The following is a 19,082-nucleotide window of genomic DNA, read 5'->3' as shown; positions in this document are numbered from 1 at the left end:
TTAAATTATGAAAAAAAGGAACTTTTTCAAGGTATTCTAATTTTTTGAGCTGCACTAGTGTTTTTTTTTTTTCCCCCCCAACCCCAGTCTCCTTTAATAGCTTTGTTTTAATATCTTCCCATGTGCTTTTATTTTTATTCTTTCTTTCCACTCCTCTCTTCAGTGACATGTTTGGTGAGGAATGTGTAGACTTTAAGGACAAAAGCAATCTGTCTGTAACAGTGGATGGCAAGACTGCCTACATTAACCTGGAGACGAGGGTGAGTGTCCTGCTCTGCTCTAATGCAGCGTTTCTCAACTACTGGGCCATGAAGCGCCATCTAGTGGTCTGCAATTTTTTTTTTCTTCCCCACCCAAGTTGAAGTTAATTTTTAGTCGGGTACAGAGGACTTTCACGTGATGTCATCGTAACTCCGTGTTGCCTGGGGAGCTTTGTGGTTGCTAGCGACCGGCACAAGTGTACTGATAGCGTAGACTTGGCTAAACACTATAAAATATGCTAGATCTAGGCCCTGGCTTGTTTATTACTATCCACGTTTGAGCTTACTTTGGTCATAAGGTATTTTTCTTTACTGGGAATTTCCCATAACATTCCAGCACGAAACCTGCCTCGAAATCTCTGGAGGCATCTGTACTTTTGTCTGCCTTTAGCATCTCCAATGTATTTAGAAGTCCAAATAGTTCAGGATGTCTGTGTCCCAAATCCGGTAGCTGGTTCACCGAACACTTTTCAAATGGAATAAATACATTTGTGGGGAAATTATGAACAAGGCTTTATTTTTGTCATGTTCCTCCTGCATTTAACTCGTGCCATACACAGAGAGAGAGAGCAGAATAAATAAATACGTTTGTGGGTAAATTATACGGATCTGCTGGAAGAGAAGAGCAGGGAGGATTGAGAATCGAGCGGCTGTGGTTTGTTTACACCCGGTACTGAAACATGTAGCGTCCTAGCAACCATCGCCCAAAAATGCCTCCTTACCCGGCAAAAACAATACAGGATTTTTCTTGATCCCCAGATCTTTAACCTAGCTACATATAAAAAGTTGTACTCCTCCATGTTCTTCAAGGTTTTCATTTGTGTGTCCTTAGAGAACGATGGTAGTTTGAGATGGATGGATAATTTTCCAACTCATAAGAAAAATCCTTCTTTTGTTAGTGTGTAAGGATCAAATCCAATTGAGTGGACTTCTTGGTTTTAATAACTTGCTTGTTTGCTGAACATAAATATGGCAATAAGTTCGTGTTAATGGACCACACTCCACTTTTGGATCATTAATCCCTTTTGACTGAGAATGCCTAGTCTGGCTAACGCGACTTCAAAGCTCTACGAGCTATTGGTCTGGCCAAGATATTCAGCCCAACCGTTTCCCAGAGCCCGTGGTTGACCCGCCTCCCTGAAATGCCTGTTTGCTACTGGTCGAAGCCAGAAAAGGCTGTGACGAAGCTTAAACCAATCACATCACTCTTTCCTCTGACGTATGTGACGCGACGCGACGATAGGATTCTCGCTGAGCCCCATTGATTTGGCTACTAGCGGGGCTAACTGGTAGATTAAACTCTTACCGAAGCCGGTCGGGAGCAAGGCGAAAACGTCCTTCCTTTCAATAAATACCTCCAGGGCTGCTCTTTGCTCCGTTTTCAATGAGAACTTCCCGTTGAATGCTTTCAACACAGCATGATTCTGTAAACAATCTATGGCTTCCGGTCGCAGTTCTACTACGTCACTGCCTTGAACACGCCTCTACCCAGGGCCGTTGGAGATGCTCAAAGTTGATTGGCTCCCGATTTTTCCCGGAGCTTGGAAGAGCTGGAGATAGCTTGCCTGGCCAGACTAAGCTCGCAACAGGCCCTCGTGTTGTGTCACGCTTAGGATGGGCGGGCCCAGGCTAGAGAATGCCCTGCATGCATGGGTTTATGTTCACTTCTGGTACATCCATACAGTTTTAAATACAATACCTACAATTAAAAAGTGTGTTTATTGCATTTATTTAATTTCTGGGCTCCCATCTGTAACACGGGAGTGATGTTGCATCCCATTAATCCGCTTTACCGTAGATTATTAAATTCTAGTAAAATTGATGAGGCAAAATAATCGGGGGTCTTTTTATGGGCCCGAAAGTAGAAAAGGTTGAGAACCCCTGCTCTTGCGTGTGTGAGAGATGCGCTCATAATCCTCATTTACAAAACTCCTGAGTGATCTTGGTCATTTCAAAGAGGACGCCATCTATAAATATCCTGTACCCCTGCCTATTCAGGCAGGTTTCACATCCTTTCAGAACCTGTTCATTTTCTCAAGTTCCCAAACTTCAGAGTTTCCCTCAAATCAGCGTTTTTGTCAGACTTTTATTTTGTCACCATTGTGCTTATGCTTTAGTTATATGCATAGAATGTAAAAGAGCAGAAAATTATTTTTATTCCTGACTCACCTTATAATAGAAATCGGTACACAGTACTAGTCATTTGCTGATTTTGACAAATCAGAAATTCTACAAAAAAAATTCTCATATGTCCTTTACATTTCTATTATACATGAGTTTGAATAAAGGAAAACAAGTTAATGTTTTTGTAGTCAATGTTTCACCGTTATTAATCCGAGTCCTCCATCCACTCCTGCGTGCAGATGGTGGAGTATGAAGAAGGCAGCGCGGATGACGAGTCTCTTCGAGAGATGGTGGAACACGCTGTGCAGAGGCTCTACGATGCCATGAACCCGGTGATGCGAGCGTGAGCACGAGCCAACCTCTCGAATGTATAAAAACACACATGGGAATTTATTAACGTCCACTCTCTCTCATTTTTGTATGTATGTTCAAGATAAGAAAATGTGATTTGTATAGATGGATCTCATCCATCAAGCATTCATTAAAAACCGTCTCGAAATCACATCGTGCTTTGATGTTACGTATATATAAACTGGGCTCATGTTAAGGGTAAATAAGTTTATTGTTCGAAACAACACTTCACACGGAGAGACGAGACACTCGACCATGCTTTAATTCTCCTGTCAGCACTTCAGTCCTTTAATGAACGTTAAAAGCTTTTCACTCACAGAAAAGGTCACCCAAATATTTTCCCCAAGTCAAGTAATCAGGAAATACGAACAGTGAAATCGTATCCACGTAAAAAACTAGAACGGAAAGCAGCAGTTTATTTAAACACAAAAACATTCAGTTAAATGCCATATATTTGGGTTTGCTATTTACATTCACACACACGAGATTTTTACTTAACTTTTGTTCCCTCCAAATATTTTAATTAAAAAAAAATTATACTCCGTTTTGGATACAATTTTTTTTTATGCCTCCGCCACTGTAAGGTGCAGGAGGCATTATGTTTTCGGGTTGTCCGTCTGTCCCGAAACCTTGTGAACGCAATATCTCAAAGGCTAATGAAAGGAATTTCACCATTTGTGCACTTCAGGATAAACATGAGCTGATTAGACCTTTTGATCTCAAAAATCTAAGGTCAAGGTCACTGTGAGGTCAAATGTCCATCCCTAAATTACAACTTTAATAAGGCGTGTAGTCTACTGGGCGGAGGCATCCCCATCAACGCCGTTGGCGTCGAGTTCTATCTAGTTTTTTTTTCTGATATACAGTACTGTGCAAAAGTCTTGGCACCATATATAAAATTTAATGAATAAAAATATATACACATGTAAATTTTTCTTCATACAAACTTTATATTTTATGGCTTCTACATTATCAAGTCAGTACAAAAACGTTTGAGTCCAAACGTTCATTTTCTAGTAGAAAATGAAATGTTACAGAAAAAAATGTTTGTATCTGAGCAGCATATTACATAAGAGACCAATTTTCAGATTAAAAAAAAGAAAACATGATGAAGGCTGCTGGGTTTTGGGGCAAAATTAAGAAGTGAGTGCAACTGTGGCTGGTTCTGTAAGATGCTCAGTAAAACCTACAGCTCATTTCCTTGTAGACTGGTACCAAAATTCAAAAAAGTGCTTATTTAAGGAGTTAAAGGCATTTTTGAGACAAAGTCGGCAAATAGTCTTATTTTGTCAATTTGGGTGTGCCGAGCTCTATCTGACCTCTAGAGGTCATTGAACTTTGGGCCTGTAAACGTCTCAGCTGAACCCAGTTTCTCAGCTTTCTAAGGAATGAAATGTACTAAAATGATTAATGAAGTTAGCAAATGGCCTTGTTTGTTAAATGTTTGGGTGCTGAATTCATTTTTCATTTGTAAAACGACATATGACCTCTGATAACCTCAAGGTCATTAAACTTGGCCTATAGGCCTATGCATTTAACGGCATTTTTAAACTGACTTTACTCCCCCAAAAAGAATATGAACAGACAAAAAACAAATAGAAAGGAACAAATACAACATTAAATGCCAGTCCATGTGACTTGCTTTTCACAATGAGAATGCCTAGCGATCACCTTACATAACATTGCATTACATTTAGCGGTTATTGTTTATACAAAGCTACTGAAAAAAGGACAGATTCAGCAGCATACAAAATGTGGGGGCATACAGGGTATACAGGTTAATCAGGGTTAGTATATATGAGTTTTTTTCTTTGTTGTTTGTTTTTTGTAAAGGCTTTACCCCGTTTAAAACAAAACAAAAAACAACAAAGAAAAAAACTCTCATATATACTAACCCTGATTAACCTGTATACCCTGTACGCCCCCACATTTTGTATGCTGCTGAATCTGTCCTTTTTTCAGTAGCTTTGTATAAACAATAACCGCTAAATGTAATGCAATGTTATGTAAGGTGATCGCCGAGGCATTCTCATTGTGAAAAGTAAGTCACATGTACATGGACTGGCATTTAATGTTGTATTTGTTCCTTTCTATTTGTTTTTTGTCTGTTCATATTCTTTTTGGGGGAGTAAAGTCAGTTTAAAAATGCCGTTAAATGCATAGGCCTATAGGCCAAGTTTAATGACCTTGAGGTTATCAGAGGTCATATGTCGTTTTACAAATGAAAAATGAATTCAGCACCCAAACATTTAACAAACAAGGCCATTTGCTAACTTCATTAATCATTTTAGTACATTTCATTCCTTAGAAAGCTGAGAAACTGGGTTCAGCTGAGACGTTTACAGGCCCAAAGTTCAATGACCTCTAGAGGTCAACAGAGGTCCGATAGAGCTCGGCATATTGCAGATTTGAGTTCGGCACACCCAAATTGACAAAATAAGACTGTTTGCCGACTTTGTCTCAAAAATGCCTTTGGGTGTCACAATTCTGGATTTTGGTACCAGTCTATTATAAAACTGCACTCGCCGTACCTCAGACTTTATTTTATTTTTTATTTATTTTTAGCAAAGGGCCATCTCACACCAAATCTTGACTTTGTTTCATTTATTATGGCTTACTGCTGTTTTTTCTTAAACATTTTCATTATTTAAGCCATTTTTGGTCTACAGCATTTCTTTATACATGCTTAAGACTTTTGTACAGTACTGTATATGAAAGTATTTGTGTTCCATTAAAATTTTTTTTTAAAGCTACATTAACGGTATGAAATATTTCCCATGAAAATTAAAATACAGAACCATGTTTGTTTCCTGATAGATAAACCTGTGGTCATACTTAAAGGTTCAATTAAAAAAAAAAAAAAATCATCTAGCTGCATCAGGAATCTGTTTATAATCACTTCCTTCCACCCTGAATCCCTAAATTATGAATTCCGAGATTTCAACCCCGATGTTGCAGCAACACAAATACTGCTTTCAATATTGCAAATAATTTTTAATCTTGGTATTTGTCGCTAATGATATTAGACCATTTATGTACCCAATTGGGGGGAGTGCATGTCGCAACAATAAACTAGAGGAAATGACTGAATCAAAATGGGGGTTAAAAGAAAAGACATTTAAAGCACTGGTGAAAATAAATAGATCAAATACCTGCGAGATTACTGACATTATGGAAATGATCTCTTCCACTTGCCTCTTATCTTCACTCATAAAAATCTAACCTGATTACGTAACGGTGTGTTTCCTGTGCTTCAGCACTGCTCCGTAATCAGCTGATGAGGTGATCCTGTCCATAATCCCACAAGGACACTACACTCACTGCTAGTATATCATTGTTCTCTAAAGCTGAAATGTAACAGTATACACAAAGATAAACAATATTATAGTAGCAAACTTGCATACAAAAGGTATATTAAAAAAAAAATAATACAGTGAAGTAGCAGTAAGCGAAGACATTTCTCCACTCATCTCCATTAGTTCACTGAAATCCCTCGTCATCCAGACAGCACCGCGGTTCAGAACATCTTACTCATTTCTGGCGTTTAATGACCTGGATGACTTAAACCGTTGATACAGTGTACAGTACATGCCTTTCTAAATATACGATACCTGCCTGGAACTTCACAGCTAAACAGTCACACAAACATGATTTTCGTCATTCTCTTTTTAAACAACAAAGCTGTTAAATCGAAAGCTGGTCAAATGAGCAGAGAGTTGGTACAATCCAGTGTGGTTAATACAAACAAAAAAAGGCTGAAAAGGCTTTGGTATCATTTGTAGGAGCCCTTTGTGGTTAAATGAAAGAAAAATGCTGTTTCAGTTTGGTTTGTTTTTAAAGTTCACTAATAATAATAATAATAATCAGTTTAATTTATATAGCGCCTTCCTCACACCCAAGATTGCTTTACAATAAGGAAGGGGGGGGAGTCCACCACGAGACGATCAGGATGCAACTCCAATGGCGTATCTACCACAGTCCCACCAGGTGCATGAAGATAAATGCCACGCCAAGCACAAAAGCACCGCTGCATAGAGCACTCAACAACCCTGATGTTAAAAAGAGCAACAAGCTCATTGCAGTCCATAGCAAGTAACACCGGCATCACCCACGGCGCACCAAGGCCTGAAGGAAACGGATGCCAAAACTGGGTATGGAGCTAAAGCACTTGAACAAAAAACAATCAAACTACACAAAAGAAAAAATGAAAAGCTCTTGTGAGAAGCAGCAGCTAAAATGCGCATGGCGTACTCTCAACCAGAAACGGAACCTTTGCTAAAATACTTTAAATGTTTGGGGGGGGGAAAAAAATGGGTGGAAATAAGGTGCTGAATGCTTTACATTTTCTGTACCATTTTTGTAATTGTATTAGAAATCCCTTTTCAAATATTTATCTACACCATCCACTTTGGATAATTGCACAGGGGTACAGGTGCTCTTATTAATCACGTGGCAGCAATGCAATCATCAAAATCATGCCAAGACAGGTTAAGAGCTTCAGTTATTGTTCACACTGAACACCATCCATCCATCCATCCATCCATCCATCACCTGTAACCGCTTATCCTGTGCAGGGTCGCAGGCAACATAATAAGGGTTTGTTTAAGAGCACTCATTGGATTGACCAACACACAGTACAATGGGAAAGTCCAAGGAGCTCAGTGCAGATCTGAGAAAGAGGATCATAGAGTTACACAAGTCAGGAATGTCTCTTGGAACCATTTCTGAACGATCCAGCAATTCTAAGATCATCAATCAGTTCAAATACCTTTACGCAAATACAAGTTATTGGGAGTGTAGCCACTTTGCTGGAAGAAGAACCAAATGGTCACCCTCAGCTGAGAGGAAATTAGTTCCAATGGTCAGCAACAACCCAAGAACCACTAAGGCACAGGGTTGCCATGGACTGGAAGTTGCTGGAACACTTTACAGTCAAGTGAGTTTTACATCACCTGCTGTCCAAGAAAGAAGCCTCTGCTCCAAAATCGACACCTTTGAGCTCAACTAAAAGTTTCCAGCTGCCTACATGGTCAAAGAAAAAGCCTAGCGGAGGAAAGTTTTATGGTCAGATGAGGCAAAGATTTGTTGAGTAGTTTAGCCACAATGACCAAAGGTACAGTGGAACACTGTACCAGCTGTGAAGCATAGTGGTGGTGGTGGGATCATTATACCGTACTCTGGGGCCGTTTTGCTGCCGGTGGAACTGGTTCATTGCACAAAGAAGGAGGAAAAAGGAGGTGGAAGTTCCAACAGGACAATGACCACAAATACACTTCAGAGTTGGTTGTTGAACGGATAAAGCAGGCTCACATTTAGGTTAAGATAAGTCCTGACCTCAGCGCTATTGAAAATATTTGGACTGTGCGTAAAAGTCAAGTGTGTGCCAGGAAAAACAGAAACTTAATGGAACTCTACCAATTCTGCCAAGAAGAATGGTTAACCAGAATTCTGCCAGACGCTTGATGATGAATACCAAAAGTGTCTGGTCAACGGTGGAACTTGCTATGGGACTTTTATCCAAATAGTATATTTTAGATCCTTTGTTGATTTCAGAAAATGCAAAATAAATTAAAACTTGTGTACCAAATTGTTTTTTTCCCCTCCTAATAAATGTGTGTTGTACAATCATTCTGCCACAGAAAAAGAACAGGTCAAAGAAAAGACTGAAAGCCCAGTACTGCCATGACATTCATATCCATGATGAAATTCATGTCCGGGTGTGTAATCCTCTGACCACAACTGTAAGAGATATTAATAATAAATTCAATTTATATAGCGCCTTTTCACACCCAAGGTTGCTTTACAATCAGGGGAAAAAAAAAAGTCCACCAAGAGAGGGTCAAGATGCAGTTCCAATGGCGTAGCTACCCACAGTCCCACCAAAAGGTACATGAAGATAAATCCCACACCACCTGCACAGCTGCCAGGCAACATCGCTCAGAACACCACACCAAGCACGGAAGCACTGCCGCACAGAGCGCTGGACAACCCCGATGGTAAAAAGAGCAACAAGCTCACTGTAGTCCATAGCAAAGACCCATGGCTGACCCAGGCCCGAAGGAAACCAACACCAAAACATTCAAACAAAAAACAAACTACGCAAACACAAAAGGAAAAATAAAACGCTCCAGTGAGAAGCGGCAGCCAAAATGCGCACGGCGTACTCGCAACCGGAAACGGAAACAACGTTTTGCTATGTTAGACGAGAATAATCAGTTAAATTTATATAGTGCGTTTCTCAAAACCCAAGGTCGCTTTACAATTATAGGGAGGAAAACAAAAAGTCCACCAAATAGAGGTCAGGATGTCATTCCAATGGCGTAGCAGCCACAGTCCCAGCAAAAGGCAAGTCCCACAACGCCACCGGACAACATCACTTGGAACACCGCGCCATGGATCCACAAAGCGAGCACAGACGCACCGCCACGCAGAGTGCTGGTATGTCCCAAACTGCCTACACAGCCGCCGTGATGCCACCGAGCAACATCGCTCGGAACATCACGCCAAGCACTGCTGCACAGAGCGCTGGACAACCACGATGTTAAAATGAGCAACGAGCTCACTGCACAGGCATCGCCCACGGCGAACCAAGGCATGGAGGGAACCGACGCCCAAAACTGGGTCCGGAGCTACACCACAACTGGCGGACAAAACACTCAAGCAAAAACATCAAACTACACAAAATAAAAAGCTCCGGTGAGAAGCGGTAGCCAGAATGCGCACGACGTACTCTCAACCGGAAAACGGAAAGCGTGAGAATAGCCAGACTTTTCAAGTTGACAGGAACGGTAACTGAAATAACCACTCTTTACATCCATGGTGAGCAGAAACGCATCTCAGAATCCACAACAAATCAAACGTTGAGGCGGATGATTAGAACGCACTGGGTTCCACTCCGGTCAGGCAAGAAGAGGAATCTGAAGCGACAGTGGGCACATAACTGGGCAGCTGAAGAAAAACGCTGGTCTGATTGAGCTCAGTTTCTGTTGCAGCATACGTACAACTTCTTGTGGATTCTGAGATGCTTTTCCTCTCCCCATGGTGGTCGAAAGTGGTTATTCGTGTTACCGTAGCCTTCCGGTCATCTCATCTTATCTTCTCTAACCGCTTTATCCTGTTCTACAGGGTCGCAGGCAAGCTGGAGCCTATCCCAGCTGACTACGGGCGAAAGGCGGGGTACACCCTGGACAAGTCGCCAGGCCATCACAGGGCTGACACATAGACACAGACAACCATTCACACTCACATTCACACCTACGGTCAATTTAGAGTCACCAGTTAACCTAACCTGCATGTCTTTGGACTGTGGGGGAAACCGGAGCACCCGGAGGAAACCCATGCGGACACGGCGAGAACATGCAAACTCCGCACAGAAAGGCCCTCGCCGGCCACGGGGCTCGAACCCGGACCTTCTTGCTGTGAGGCGACAGCGCTAACCACTACACCACCGTGCCGCCCCCTTCCGGTCAGCTCAAACTATTAATCTGACCTCTCTCATCAACAAAGCATTTCTGCCCACAGAAATTGTGTGTGAAAATCCCAGGAGAGTTTGTGAAATATTCAAACCAGTCCATCTGGTACAACCACAATATGGTCGTCATATTTTTCCACAGTTGATGTTTGATGTGAACTTTACCTGGAGCTCTTAACCTGTATTTGCATCGCGCTGCTGCCGCATGTTTGGCTGCCGGTTAACGGCAGGATTTTAGTAATAAAGCAGCCAATGCGTGTGAACTTAAAAACCTTTTTTGAATTCTCTTTTACATGTTCACTTCTGGGTGGCACGGTGGTGTAGTGGTTAGCGCTGTCGCCTCACAGCAAGAAGGTCCGGGTTCGAGCCCCGTGGCCGGCGAGGGCCTTTCTGTGCGGAGTTTGCATGTTCTCCCCGTGTCCGCGTGGGTTTTCTCCGGGTGCTCCGGTTTCCCCCACAGTCCAAAGACATGCAGGTTAGGTTAACTGGTGACTCTAAATTGACCGTAGGTGTGAATGTGAGTGTGAATGGTTGTCTGTGTCTATGTGTCAGCCCTGTGATGACCTGGCGACTTGTCCAGGGTGTACCCCGCCTTTCGCCCGTAGTCAGCTGGGATAGGCTCCAGCTTGCCTGCGACCCTGTAGAACAGGATAAAGCGGCTACAGATAATGAGATGAGATGTTCACTTCTGCTGGAATAAATTCAAACGCGTTTCATTTTCTTTTTTTTTTTTTTTTAAATGTGTGTGTTTTTGTTACTACTGTATAAACTGTCGAAACACAAAAATGTAAGTGAACTGAAGTGTACCTTTGAAATTCATAAAGCAAAACATAAAAACATTCGTCTTTAGCTATATGTACACCCTGCTTCGCTGCTAAATTGAGCGTTATGTAAACATAAGCAACAACACATTTTTGTTCGCCCGACAGGGAATTGAAGTGCTCCTAAACTATACGGCCTTCCTGTATTTCTGAATACAGTGTTACATAAGCTCCGGCCCACACTTCACTTATGCAAGCTTTGCTTATTCTGCTTCTCCGCTGGAGTTCATGCAGTCACTCCTTTTCTGTCAAGGCCAGTTTGCGCACACGCGTGCACACACTCAGCACTCGGTCTCCTTCCTGATGCTGGGCCCATGTGCCTTCATCTTGAATGATTTCTCCAGATCGTTCTCTGCAGCGTCAGTCAGGTCCGCGAAGGATCGAGCTGCATTGGTGCGAGTGGTGAAGTCCTCCTCCAGGACCTGCTCGTCCAGGCGCGAGTCGTAACTGGGGTCTTCCTGGATGGTGTCCATGCGTGGAGGCTCCGTGCTCGCCAACATGCCTGAGGCTGGAGACGTTAAGCTGCCTGCAGTCAGAGGGGCGGGAGGGGTGCTGCTCTGGAAGCGTGGGACGGCGGAGAGAGCCGAGGCAGAGTGAGGCTTGAAGATGCGCACGGAGGCTGAATCGAGACTGCTCAGCAGCTCTGCGTTCTGAAAACGGACAGACACATACCATAATCAGTCGAGTCCATGAAGCGGAAATGAATTCATTTATTCGCTTGGAGATTCGGAAAGGACTGATTAAGATGTACCCTTAACTCAGCTCGACATTTACGTGCAAGATAATAAAAAATGTGCACAAGGAGCAGCATTTACCAGAATAAGAAGTGTGGAAATACTGTCATAGCTTAACAAACGTAGCAAATGTTAATTCAGCAGTACGTCAGTCACAGCAAACCATCTACTCGGTGTCCGGATTCAACAAGCAGGTTTACGTACAAACCCCTGACTGGATTCAATATCCATCCATCCATCCATCCATCCATCCATCCATCTGTAGCCGCTTATCCTGTACAGGGTCGCGGGCAAGCTGGAGCCTATCCCAGCTGACTACGGGCGAAAGGCGGGGTACACCCTGGACAAGTCGCCAGGTCATCACAGGGCTGACACAGAGACACAGACAACCATTCACACTCACATTCACACCTACGGTCAATTTAGAGTCACCAGTTAACCTAACCTGCATGTCTTTGGACTGTGGGGGAAACCGGAGCACCCGGAGGAAACCCACACGGACACGGGGAGAACATGCAAACTCCACACAGAAAGGCCCTCACCGGCCACGGGGCTCAAACCCAGAACCTCCTTGCTGTGAGGTGACAGCGCTAACCACTACACCACCGTGCTGCCCTGGATTCAATATCATAATTTAATATTTACTTACACAGTCAACTTTTTTTTTTTTTAGTTTTTAAAGGAACAGTCCACCGTACTTCCATAATGAAATATGCTCTTATCTGAATTGAGACGAGCTGCTCCGTACCTCTCCGAGCTTTGCGCGACCTCCCAGTCAGTCAGACGCAGTCAGACGCGCTGTCACTCCTGTTAGCAATGTAGCTAGGCTCAGCATGGCCAATGGTATTTTTTGGGGCTGTAGTTAGATGCGACCAAACTCTTCCGCGTTTTTCCTGTTTACGTAGGTTTATATGACCAGTGATATGAAACAAGTTCAGTTACACAAATTTTAACGTAGCGATTTTCTATGCTATGGAAAGTCCGCACTATAATGACAGGCGTACTAACACCTTCTGCGCGCTTCGACAGCGCATTGATACGGAGCTCAGATATCAATGCGCTGCCGAAGCGCGCAGAAGGTGTTAGTACGCCTGTCATTATAGTGCGGACTTTCCATAGGATAGAAAATCGTTACGTTTCAATTTGTGTAACTGAACTTGTTTCATATCACTGGTCATATAAACCTATGTAAACAGGAAAAACGCGGAAGAGTTTGGTCGCATCTAACTACAGCCCCAAAAAATACCATTGGCCATGCTGAGCCTAGCTACATTGCTAACAGGAGTGACAGCGCGTCTGACTGACTGGGAGGTCGCGCAAAGCTCGGAGAGGTACGGAGCAGCTCGTCTCAATTCAGATAAGAGCATATTTCATTATGGAAGTACGGTGGACTGTTCCTTTAAGGACCTCTGGTACATGACAGGACATGTAATTACTGGAAAATGAGACCGTCAATGACGGCGTAGCTCACTTTGGCCCAAATCCGGGGAGAAGTTATTATACACCCTACCTTTATGCCAGAAAGAATCAAAATCGGTGAAGAATTCAGGGAGAAGAAGCGATTTGTGTGGAAACTGCTTGTTAGGGCTTCCAGTAGTTACTCCATATCTTCATTATTAATTGCAATTATGCAAATTTTGGGCACACGCTATATGCATCCCAGGTGGACCTACCTTCCTGCCAAAACGAATAAAAATGGGTGAAGAACTGAGAGAGAAGAAGCGATTTTCGTGAAGTATGGACGACAGACGGACAACGCATGATGGCATAAGATCATCGCCCGTCAGCCGGATGAGCGAACAATCAACAATGCAGTGGTGAGATCCAGCCTGATACAAAGCACCACTCCAAAGTTGATTCTTTTCTAAAACCTCGGTCACAACCGGCCGTACGTGCTCCTACGGCCGGTCTACGTGCAAAAACCGCAAGAAACACACGGAGGGCGCGTGTGTGACGTGCTGATTTTCGAGCCGTAGACCGGCCGCAGAGGTTCTTTGTCATGTCAAACAAACTCTACGGGCGCTTACGTTTTTTTCAGGTTGCAAGACAAACTTACGGCCAACGTGCGTCTTTCTCCACGAACAAAAAAAACGCAGCGATTTGGGAAACGCCAAAAATCGCACGGCCAAAAAAAAATCGTACGTCCGGTTGTGACCTAGGCTTAATGACAGCATGTCTCGGTGTTTTATTCCTCTTATACCATAGCAGTTTAAGTTGTTAGAATGACATGTTGTACATTTTAGCAGTTTATAGTCAAGTTTAATGTTGTAGAACAAAGTAGTTCTTGGAATCACGTAACTTGTAACAGCTATAAATAATCCCCCCCACCCCGCCTTCTCTTTTTTTTTCCCCTCAGTCTTGAAGTTACTAAGACAAAAAAAAAAAAGGCAGCTCGTCATGTTACGCAGAAACTGGAAAGCACGAAGTCTTCCCTTTCATGCATGTTCTTAACAGTTTCCTCATATTCTCAGTGTTTTCACAGCTGGCTCACGTCTTTATGAGAAAGTTTATTCAGCTTGGCCTCAATATTGAACCGTTATACTGCAAGTACACATACGTACAGTACCAGTCAAAAGTTTGGACACCCCTACTCTACACATTCATAGGCGTTTCTGTATTTTGACTGTTTTCTACATTGTAGAACAATACTGAAGACATCAAAACTATGAAACAACACATTTAAAAGCCGAGGACAACTTACACTATATAGCGCGGATGTGTGATCATGCCAAGGCTATCATGCTAAATGCATATGGGTCCGTCTCAGAAACCGCTCTCTCATTTGGGACATTATGGTCAAAAAATAAATTTTCTAATTTGACTATTTTTTTTGCACTCACCTAACACTCAATGTTTCTTTTGTCATGTTCAATAAGAATAAAGATAGCATCTTGCTTTATCTGGCCTCCACTGTGGAACATTTTTTTGATTGCAATTCACACGCTTTTGTAAAATTGATTTCCATATAAAATAACTCCATCATGAAGAATTAAAGCCCCTCCTTCACAGATGAGTGAAAATATTGAATAAATTTCCTCTTTTTGATTGCTTGGGATAAAAATGGCAAGTTATGATGACTGAATTGATTATTCAATTAAATATGAATATGATGATACATTTTGGGTATTTGATATGGCGAAATAGGACACAATGGAAAAATCAAGAACACACCGGAAAGATGAGAATAACGGCGGTGGTAAAAGAACAGCGACTGTACCGGCTGAAGGTCGCGCGGGTCTCTACTGCGGCGCGCGAGCAACGGGACATCACTACCACACCGGACGGAGCGCGAGGCGGGGGCGGGGCAAAATGACTGGCCGTAGATTCTATCAAAAGTTCGATCTAAATTGACCATGGTTGCAAAATATTGGCCAAAAATACGCAAACACTACGAAATATGAAAGTAAGATGAAAAAGAAACATTCTATTGCCTTACACTGCAAGACTAAAACAAATCTGTCAAAACTCACCTTTTCAGTGATAACGTCCGAACAGATCACCCGCGTAACAGAAAGACCGCAAATGGAAGCACGATCAACTTCCAACTGCTGGAGTGGAAAATTCCATTCTACACATGCAAATTGTTAATGTGTGTCCTTCCCCGCACACAAATAACACGCTACGGTAAAAAATAGACCACAACTCATTTTATAGCTCAGAAATTCATACAAGACCAGCTACCATCGTAACATATTCTGTAAGAAACATATTCTATACCTAACTTTCAGCTTTCGTTTTAAAAAACAAAATCGCAGATTTATAACTAAATTTTTATATGGCGTAGTGAGTTTAAGTTACTGCTTTTGGTGAGGTCGTGACCTCGACCCTGAGGCTTTCCGTTTAGATCAAAACACACGATCGTATTGGTTTTGGGTTTGCGGAAAATGGAGTTACAATGGTGATGAAATATTTTACATGATGTTTTATTACGGTTATGATTATTCTGTGAGCGCACCAATCCTTAGGTGGATAAAGTTACAACTTGAAATACAATTAGTGATAACTGTAGACTTTTCAGTGGACTACAACCTTTTTAAGGGAATGCGATGTAGTCAACCATTTATCATGTCCCAGATCAAGCCGCCATTTTTCCACAAATTTGCAGAATTTTTGGCAAATTCTGAATAGAGTATTCACATCAAAGATTTAGTTTTATCTGTATTATTTCTTTCATCATTTTATTTCAAATTAAAACCAACATCACCATTCAAAACCGTACAGTTTATTGACTGAGTATATTTAGTGGGGGACCCCCACAGTACCCAGTTTCTGAGACAGACCCATTGACATAACGATCAGCATGGCAAATTAAAAATAAGTTATAAGACTAATAAACATTTAGTAAAAAGTATCATGCATGATCAGACAAATATGAAAACAAGATCTATAAATACTTGGTAATCTGTAATTTGACAGCTTTAATTTCACCGGTTCTGCATGTTTCTTTCCCTGCACATGATCGACCGAGCGTGTTCTTCCTCCCAATCCGTATTTTACATCCTGATGGTATAACGCGCGGTATGCCTTGCCTGGCTGCTTGATCTTTTGGATGTGTTCATAAATATATTCGTTTCCGACTTTAAATTCCAGCCACCGCCGATTCCACGGATTCTTGATACCGTTTTCCTTGTCTACTTTTTTCACATTATCATTATCGCCATCTTCCCTCTGTACAATGTCTGTCTGCGACACAGACATACCGAAAAAATCTTTTGGCGCGTCATAAAACGATCCACGATGTTGTGTATATATACTGTAACTTGTACGATGTCGTAAAATACAGAGACACCTGGCGTTAGATTCTCCCCGTCCAGTAAACAATGCCCTCATCGGCAATTACGGTCTCCAACCATTAGCAAAGTACCCCCACCCCCTACATTTTTTATTTTTGCAAAAATACACGATTTATAAAAATGATATTTTTGCGGTCAAATCCGCGGAATTCCTCAAATCCGCGGATTTTTCACAGCCCTGTATTTTAGATTCTTCAAAAGTAGCGACCGTTTACCGTGATGACGCTTTGCACACTATTGGCGTTATCTTAACCAGCTTCATGAGGTACAGTGGTGCTTGAAAGTTTGTGAACCCTTTAGAATTTTCTATATTTCTGCATAAATAGGACCTAAAACATGATCAGATTTTCACACAAGTCCTAAAAGTAGATAAAGAGAACCCAGTTAAACAAATGAGACAAAAATATTATACTTGGTCATTTATTTATTGAGGAAAATGATCCAATATTACATATCTGTGAGTGGCAAAAGTATGTGAACCTCTAGGATTAGCAGTTAATTTGAAGGTGAAATTAGAGTCAGGTGTTTTCAATCAATGGGATGACAATCAGGTGTGAGTGGGCACCCTGTTTTATTTAAAGAACAGGGATCTATCAAAGTCTGATCTTCACAACACATGTTTGTGGAAGTGTATCATGGCACGAACAAAGGAGATTTCTGAGGACCTCAGAAAAAGCGTCGTCGATGCTCATCAGGCTGGAAAAGGTTACAAAACCATCTCTAAAGAGTTTGGACTCCACCAATCCACAGTCAGACAGATTGTGTACAAATGGAGGAAATTCAAGACCATTGTTACCCTCCCCAGGAGTGGTCAACCAACAAAGATCACTCCAAGAGCAAGGCGTCTAATAGTCAGTGAGGTCACAAAGTACCCCAGGGTAACTTCTAAGCAACTGAAGGCCTCTCTCACATTGGCTAATGTTAATGTTCATGAGTCCACCATCAGGAGAACACTGAACAACAATGGTGTGCATGGCAGGGTTGCAAGGAGAAAGCCACTGCTCTCCAAAAAGAACATTGCTGGTCATCTGCAGTTTGTTAAAGATCACATGGACAAGCCAGAAGGCTATTGGAAAAATGTTTTGTGGACGGGTGAGACCAAAATAGAACTTTTTGGTTTAAATGAGAAGCGTTATGTTTAGAAAAAGGAAAATACTGCATTCCAGCATAAGAACCTTATCCCATCTGTAAAACATGGTGGTGGTAGTATCATGGTTTGAGCCTGTTTTGCTGCATCTGGGCCAGGACGGCTTGCCATCACTGATGGAACAATGAATTCTGAATTATACCAGCGAATTCTAAAGGAAAATGTCAGGACATCTGTCCATGAACTGAATCTCAAGAGAAGGTGGGTCATGCAGCAAGACAACGACCCTAAGCACACAAGTCGTTCTACCAAAGAATGGTTAAAGAAGAATAAAGTGAATGTTTTGGAATGGCCAAGTCAAAGTCCTGACCTTAATCCAATGGAAATGTTGTGGAAGGACCTGAAGCAAGCAGTTCATGTGAGGAAACCCACCAACATCCCAGAGTTGAAGCTGTTCTGTACGGAGGAACGGGCTAAAATTCCTCCAAGCCGGTGTGCAGGACTGATCAACAGTTACCGCAAACGTTTAGTTTCAGTTATTGCTGCACAAGGGGGTCACACCAGATACTGAAAGCAAAAGGTTCACATACTTTTGCCACTCACAGATATGTAATATTGGACCATTTTCCTCAATAAATAAATGACCAAGTATAATATTTTTGTCTCATTTGTTTAACTGGGTTCTCTTTATCTACTTTCAGGGCTTGTGTGAAAATCTGATGTTTTAGGTCATATTTATGCAGAAATATATAAATTCTAAAGGGTTCACAAACTTTCAAGCACCACTGTAGTCACCTAGAATGCTTTTCAATTAACAGCTTTGCCTCGTCAATAGTTAATTAGTGCCATTTCTTGCCTTCGTAATGTGTTTGAGATCAAACAGTAAATAATAAAAATACAGTAAATAGCCCTATTCAACGTCACAACTGCAGTAATCCATATTATGTCAAGAACCGCTCAACTAAGTAAAGAGAAACGGCATCCATCATTACTTTAAGACACGAAGTGCCTTTTAATGAATAAAAATAAAGAAAAAACAATGAATTAGAAGGCGTGTCCAAACTTTTGACTTGTACTGTACATCATAGTAATTATGACTTACGCTGGGGTAAAAGAGTGATCTTGTATTCAGTTCATACTGCTGGTCGAGCTTCTTGTCCTTTAGATGAGAGAGGGAGAATTTAAAGCATTACAAATTAGATCCACCATTTTTTCAACACAAAAGTGCTGACATGCAAAAAGGAAAAAACTTTTGCAACCTACCACACAGTGGACAAGAATACTGAGAGGGATCCAGAAGAGCAGAGAAAACACCACTACAGAGCCCACAATGTTATCAGCCAAGAATTTCCCTGAGGAAAAAAAAAGAAGAAAAAAGTACAATTCACACCTCTGTTCTTCTTACAGTACAATATTCAAATAACATCCGACACATGCTACA

The 19,082-nt window shown here is 41.8% G+C and overlaps 2 protein-coding genes across 3 annotated transcripts in view; one reads left to right on the top strand and one right to left on the bottom strand.

The window, feature by feature from the left end:
• Positions 1–2,886, top strand: part of cpsf3 (cleavage and polyadenylation specific factor 3) — a 55,335-nt gene extending 52,449 nt beyond the window's left edge. For both annotated transcript variants that reach the window (XM_060917844.1, XM_060917843.1), the window contains exons 17-18: positions 164–260; positions 2,624–2,886. In XM_060917844.1, coding sequence (XP_060773827.1) covers positions 164–260; positions 2,624–2,731 — 205 coding nt within the window. In that variant the 3' untranslated portion in view covers positions 2,732–2,886. The remainder of the gene's footprint in view (positions 1–163; positions 261–2,623) is intronic.
• A 7,990-nt stretch (positions 2,887–10,876) lies between these two features.
• Positions 10,877–19,082, bottom strand: part of adam17b (ADAM metallopeptidase domain 17b) — an 86,508-nt gene continuing 78,302 nt past the window's right edge. The window contains exons 17-19 of the mRNA XM_060917842.1: positions 18,905–18,993; positions 18,744–18,800; positions 10,877–11,677 (exon numbers count right to left, since the gene is read on the bottom strand). Coding sequence (XP_060773825.1) covers positions 11,309–11,677; positions 18,744–18,800; positions 18,905–18,993 — 515 coding nt within the window. The 3' untranslated portion in view covers positions 10,877–11,308. The remainder of the gene's footprint in view (positions 11,678–18,743; positions 18,801–18,904; positions 18,994–19,082) is intronic.

The sequence above is a fragment of the Neoarius graeffei genome, chromosome 3, assembly GCF_027579695.1.
Source record: "Neoarius graeffei isolate fNeoGra1 chromosome 3, fNeoGra1.pri, whole genome shotgun sequence".
Classification (NCBI taxonomy): Eukaryota; Metazoa; Chordata; class Actinopteri; order Siluriformes; family Ariidae; genus Neoarius; species Neoarius graeffei.
This window is presented reverse-complemented; position numbering and strand designations above follow the sequence as displayed.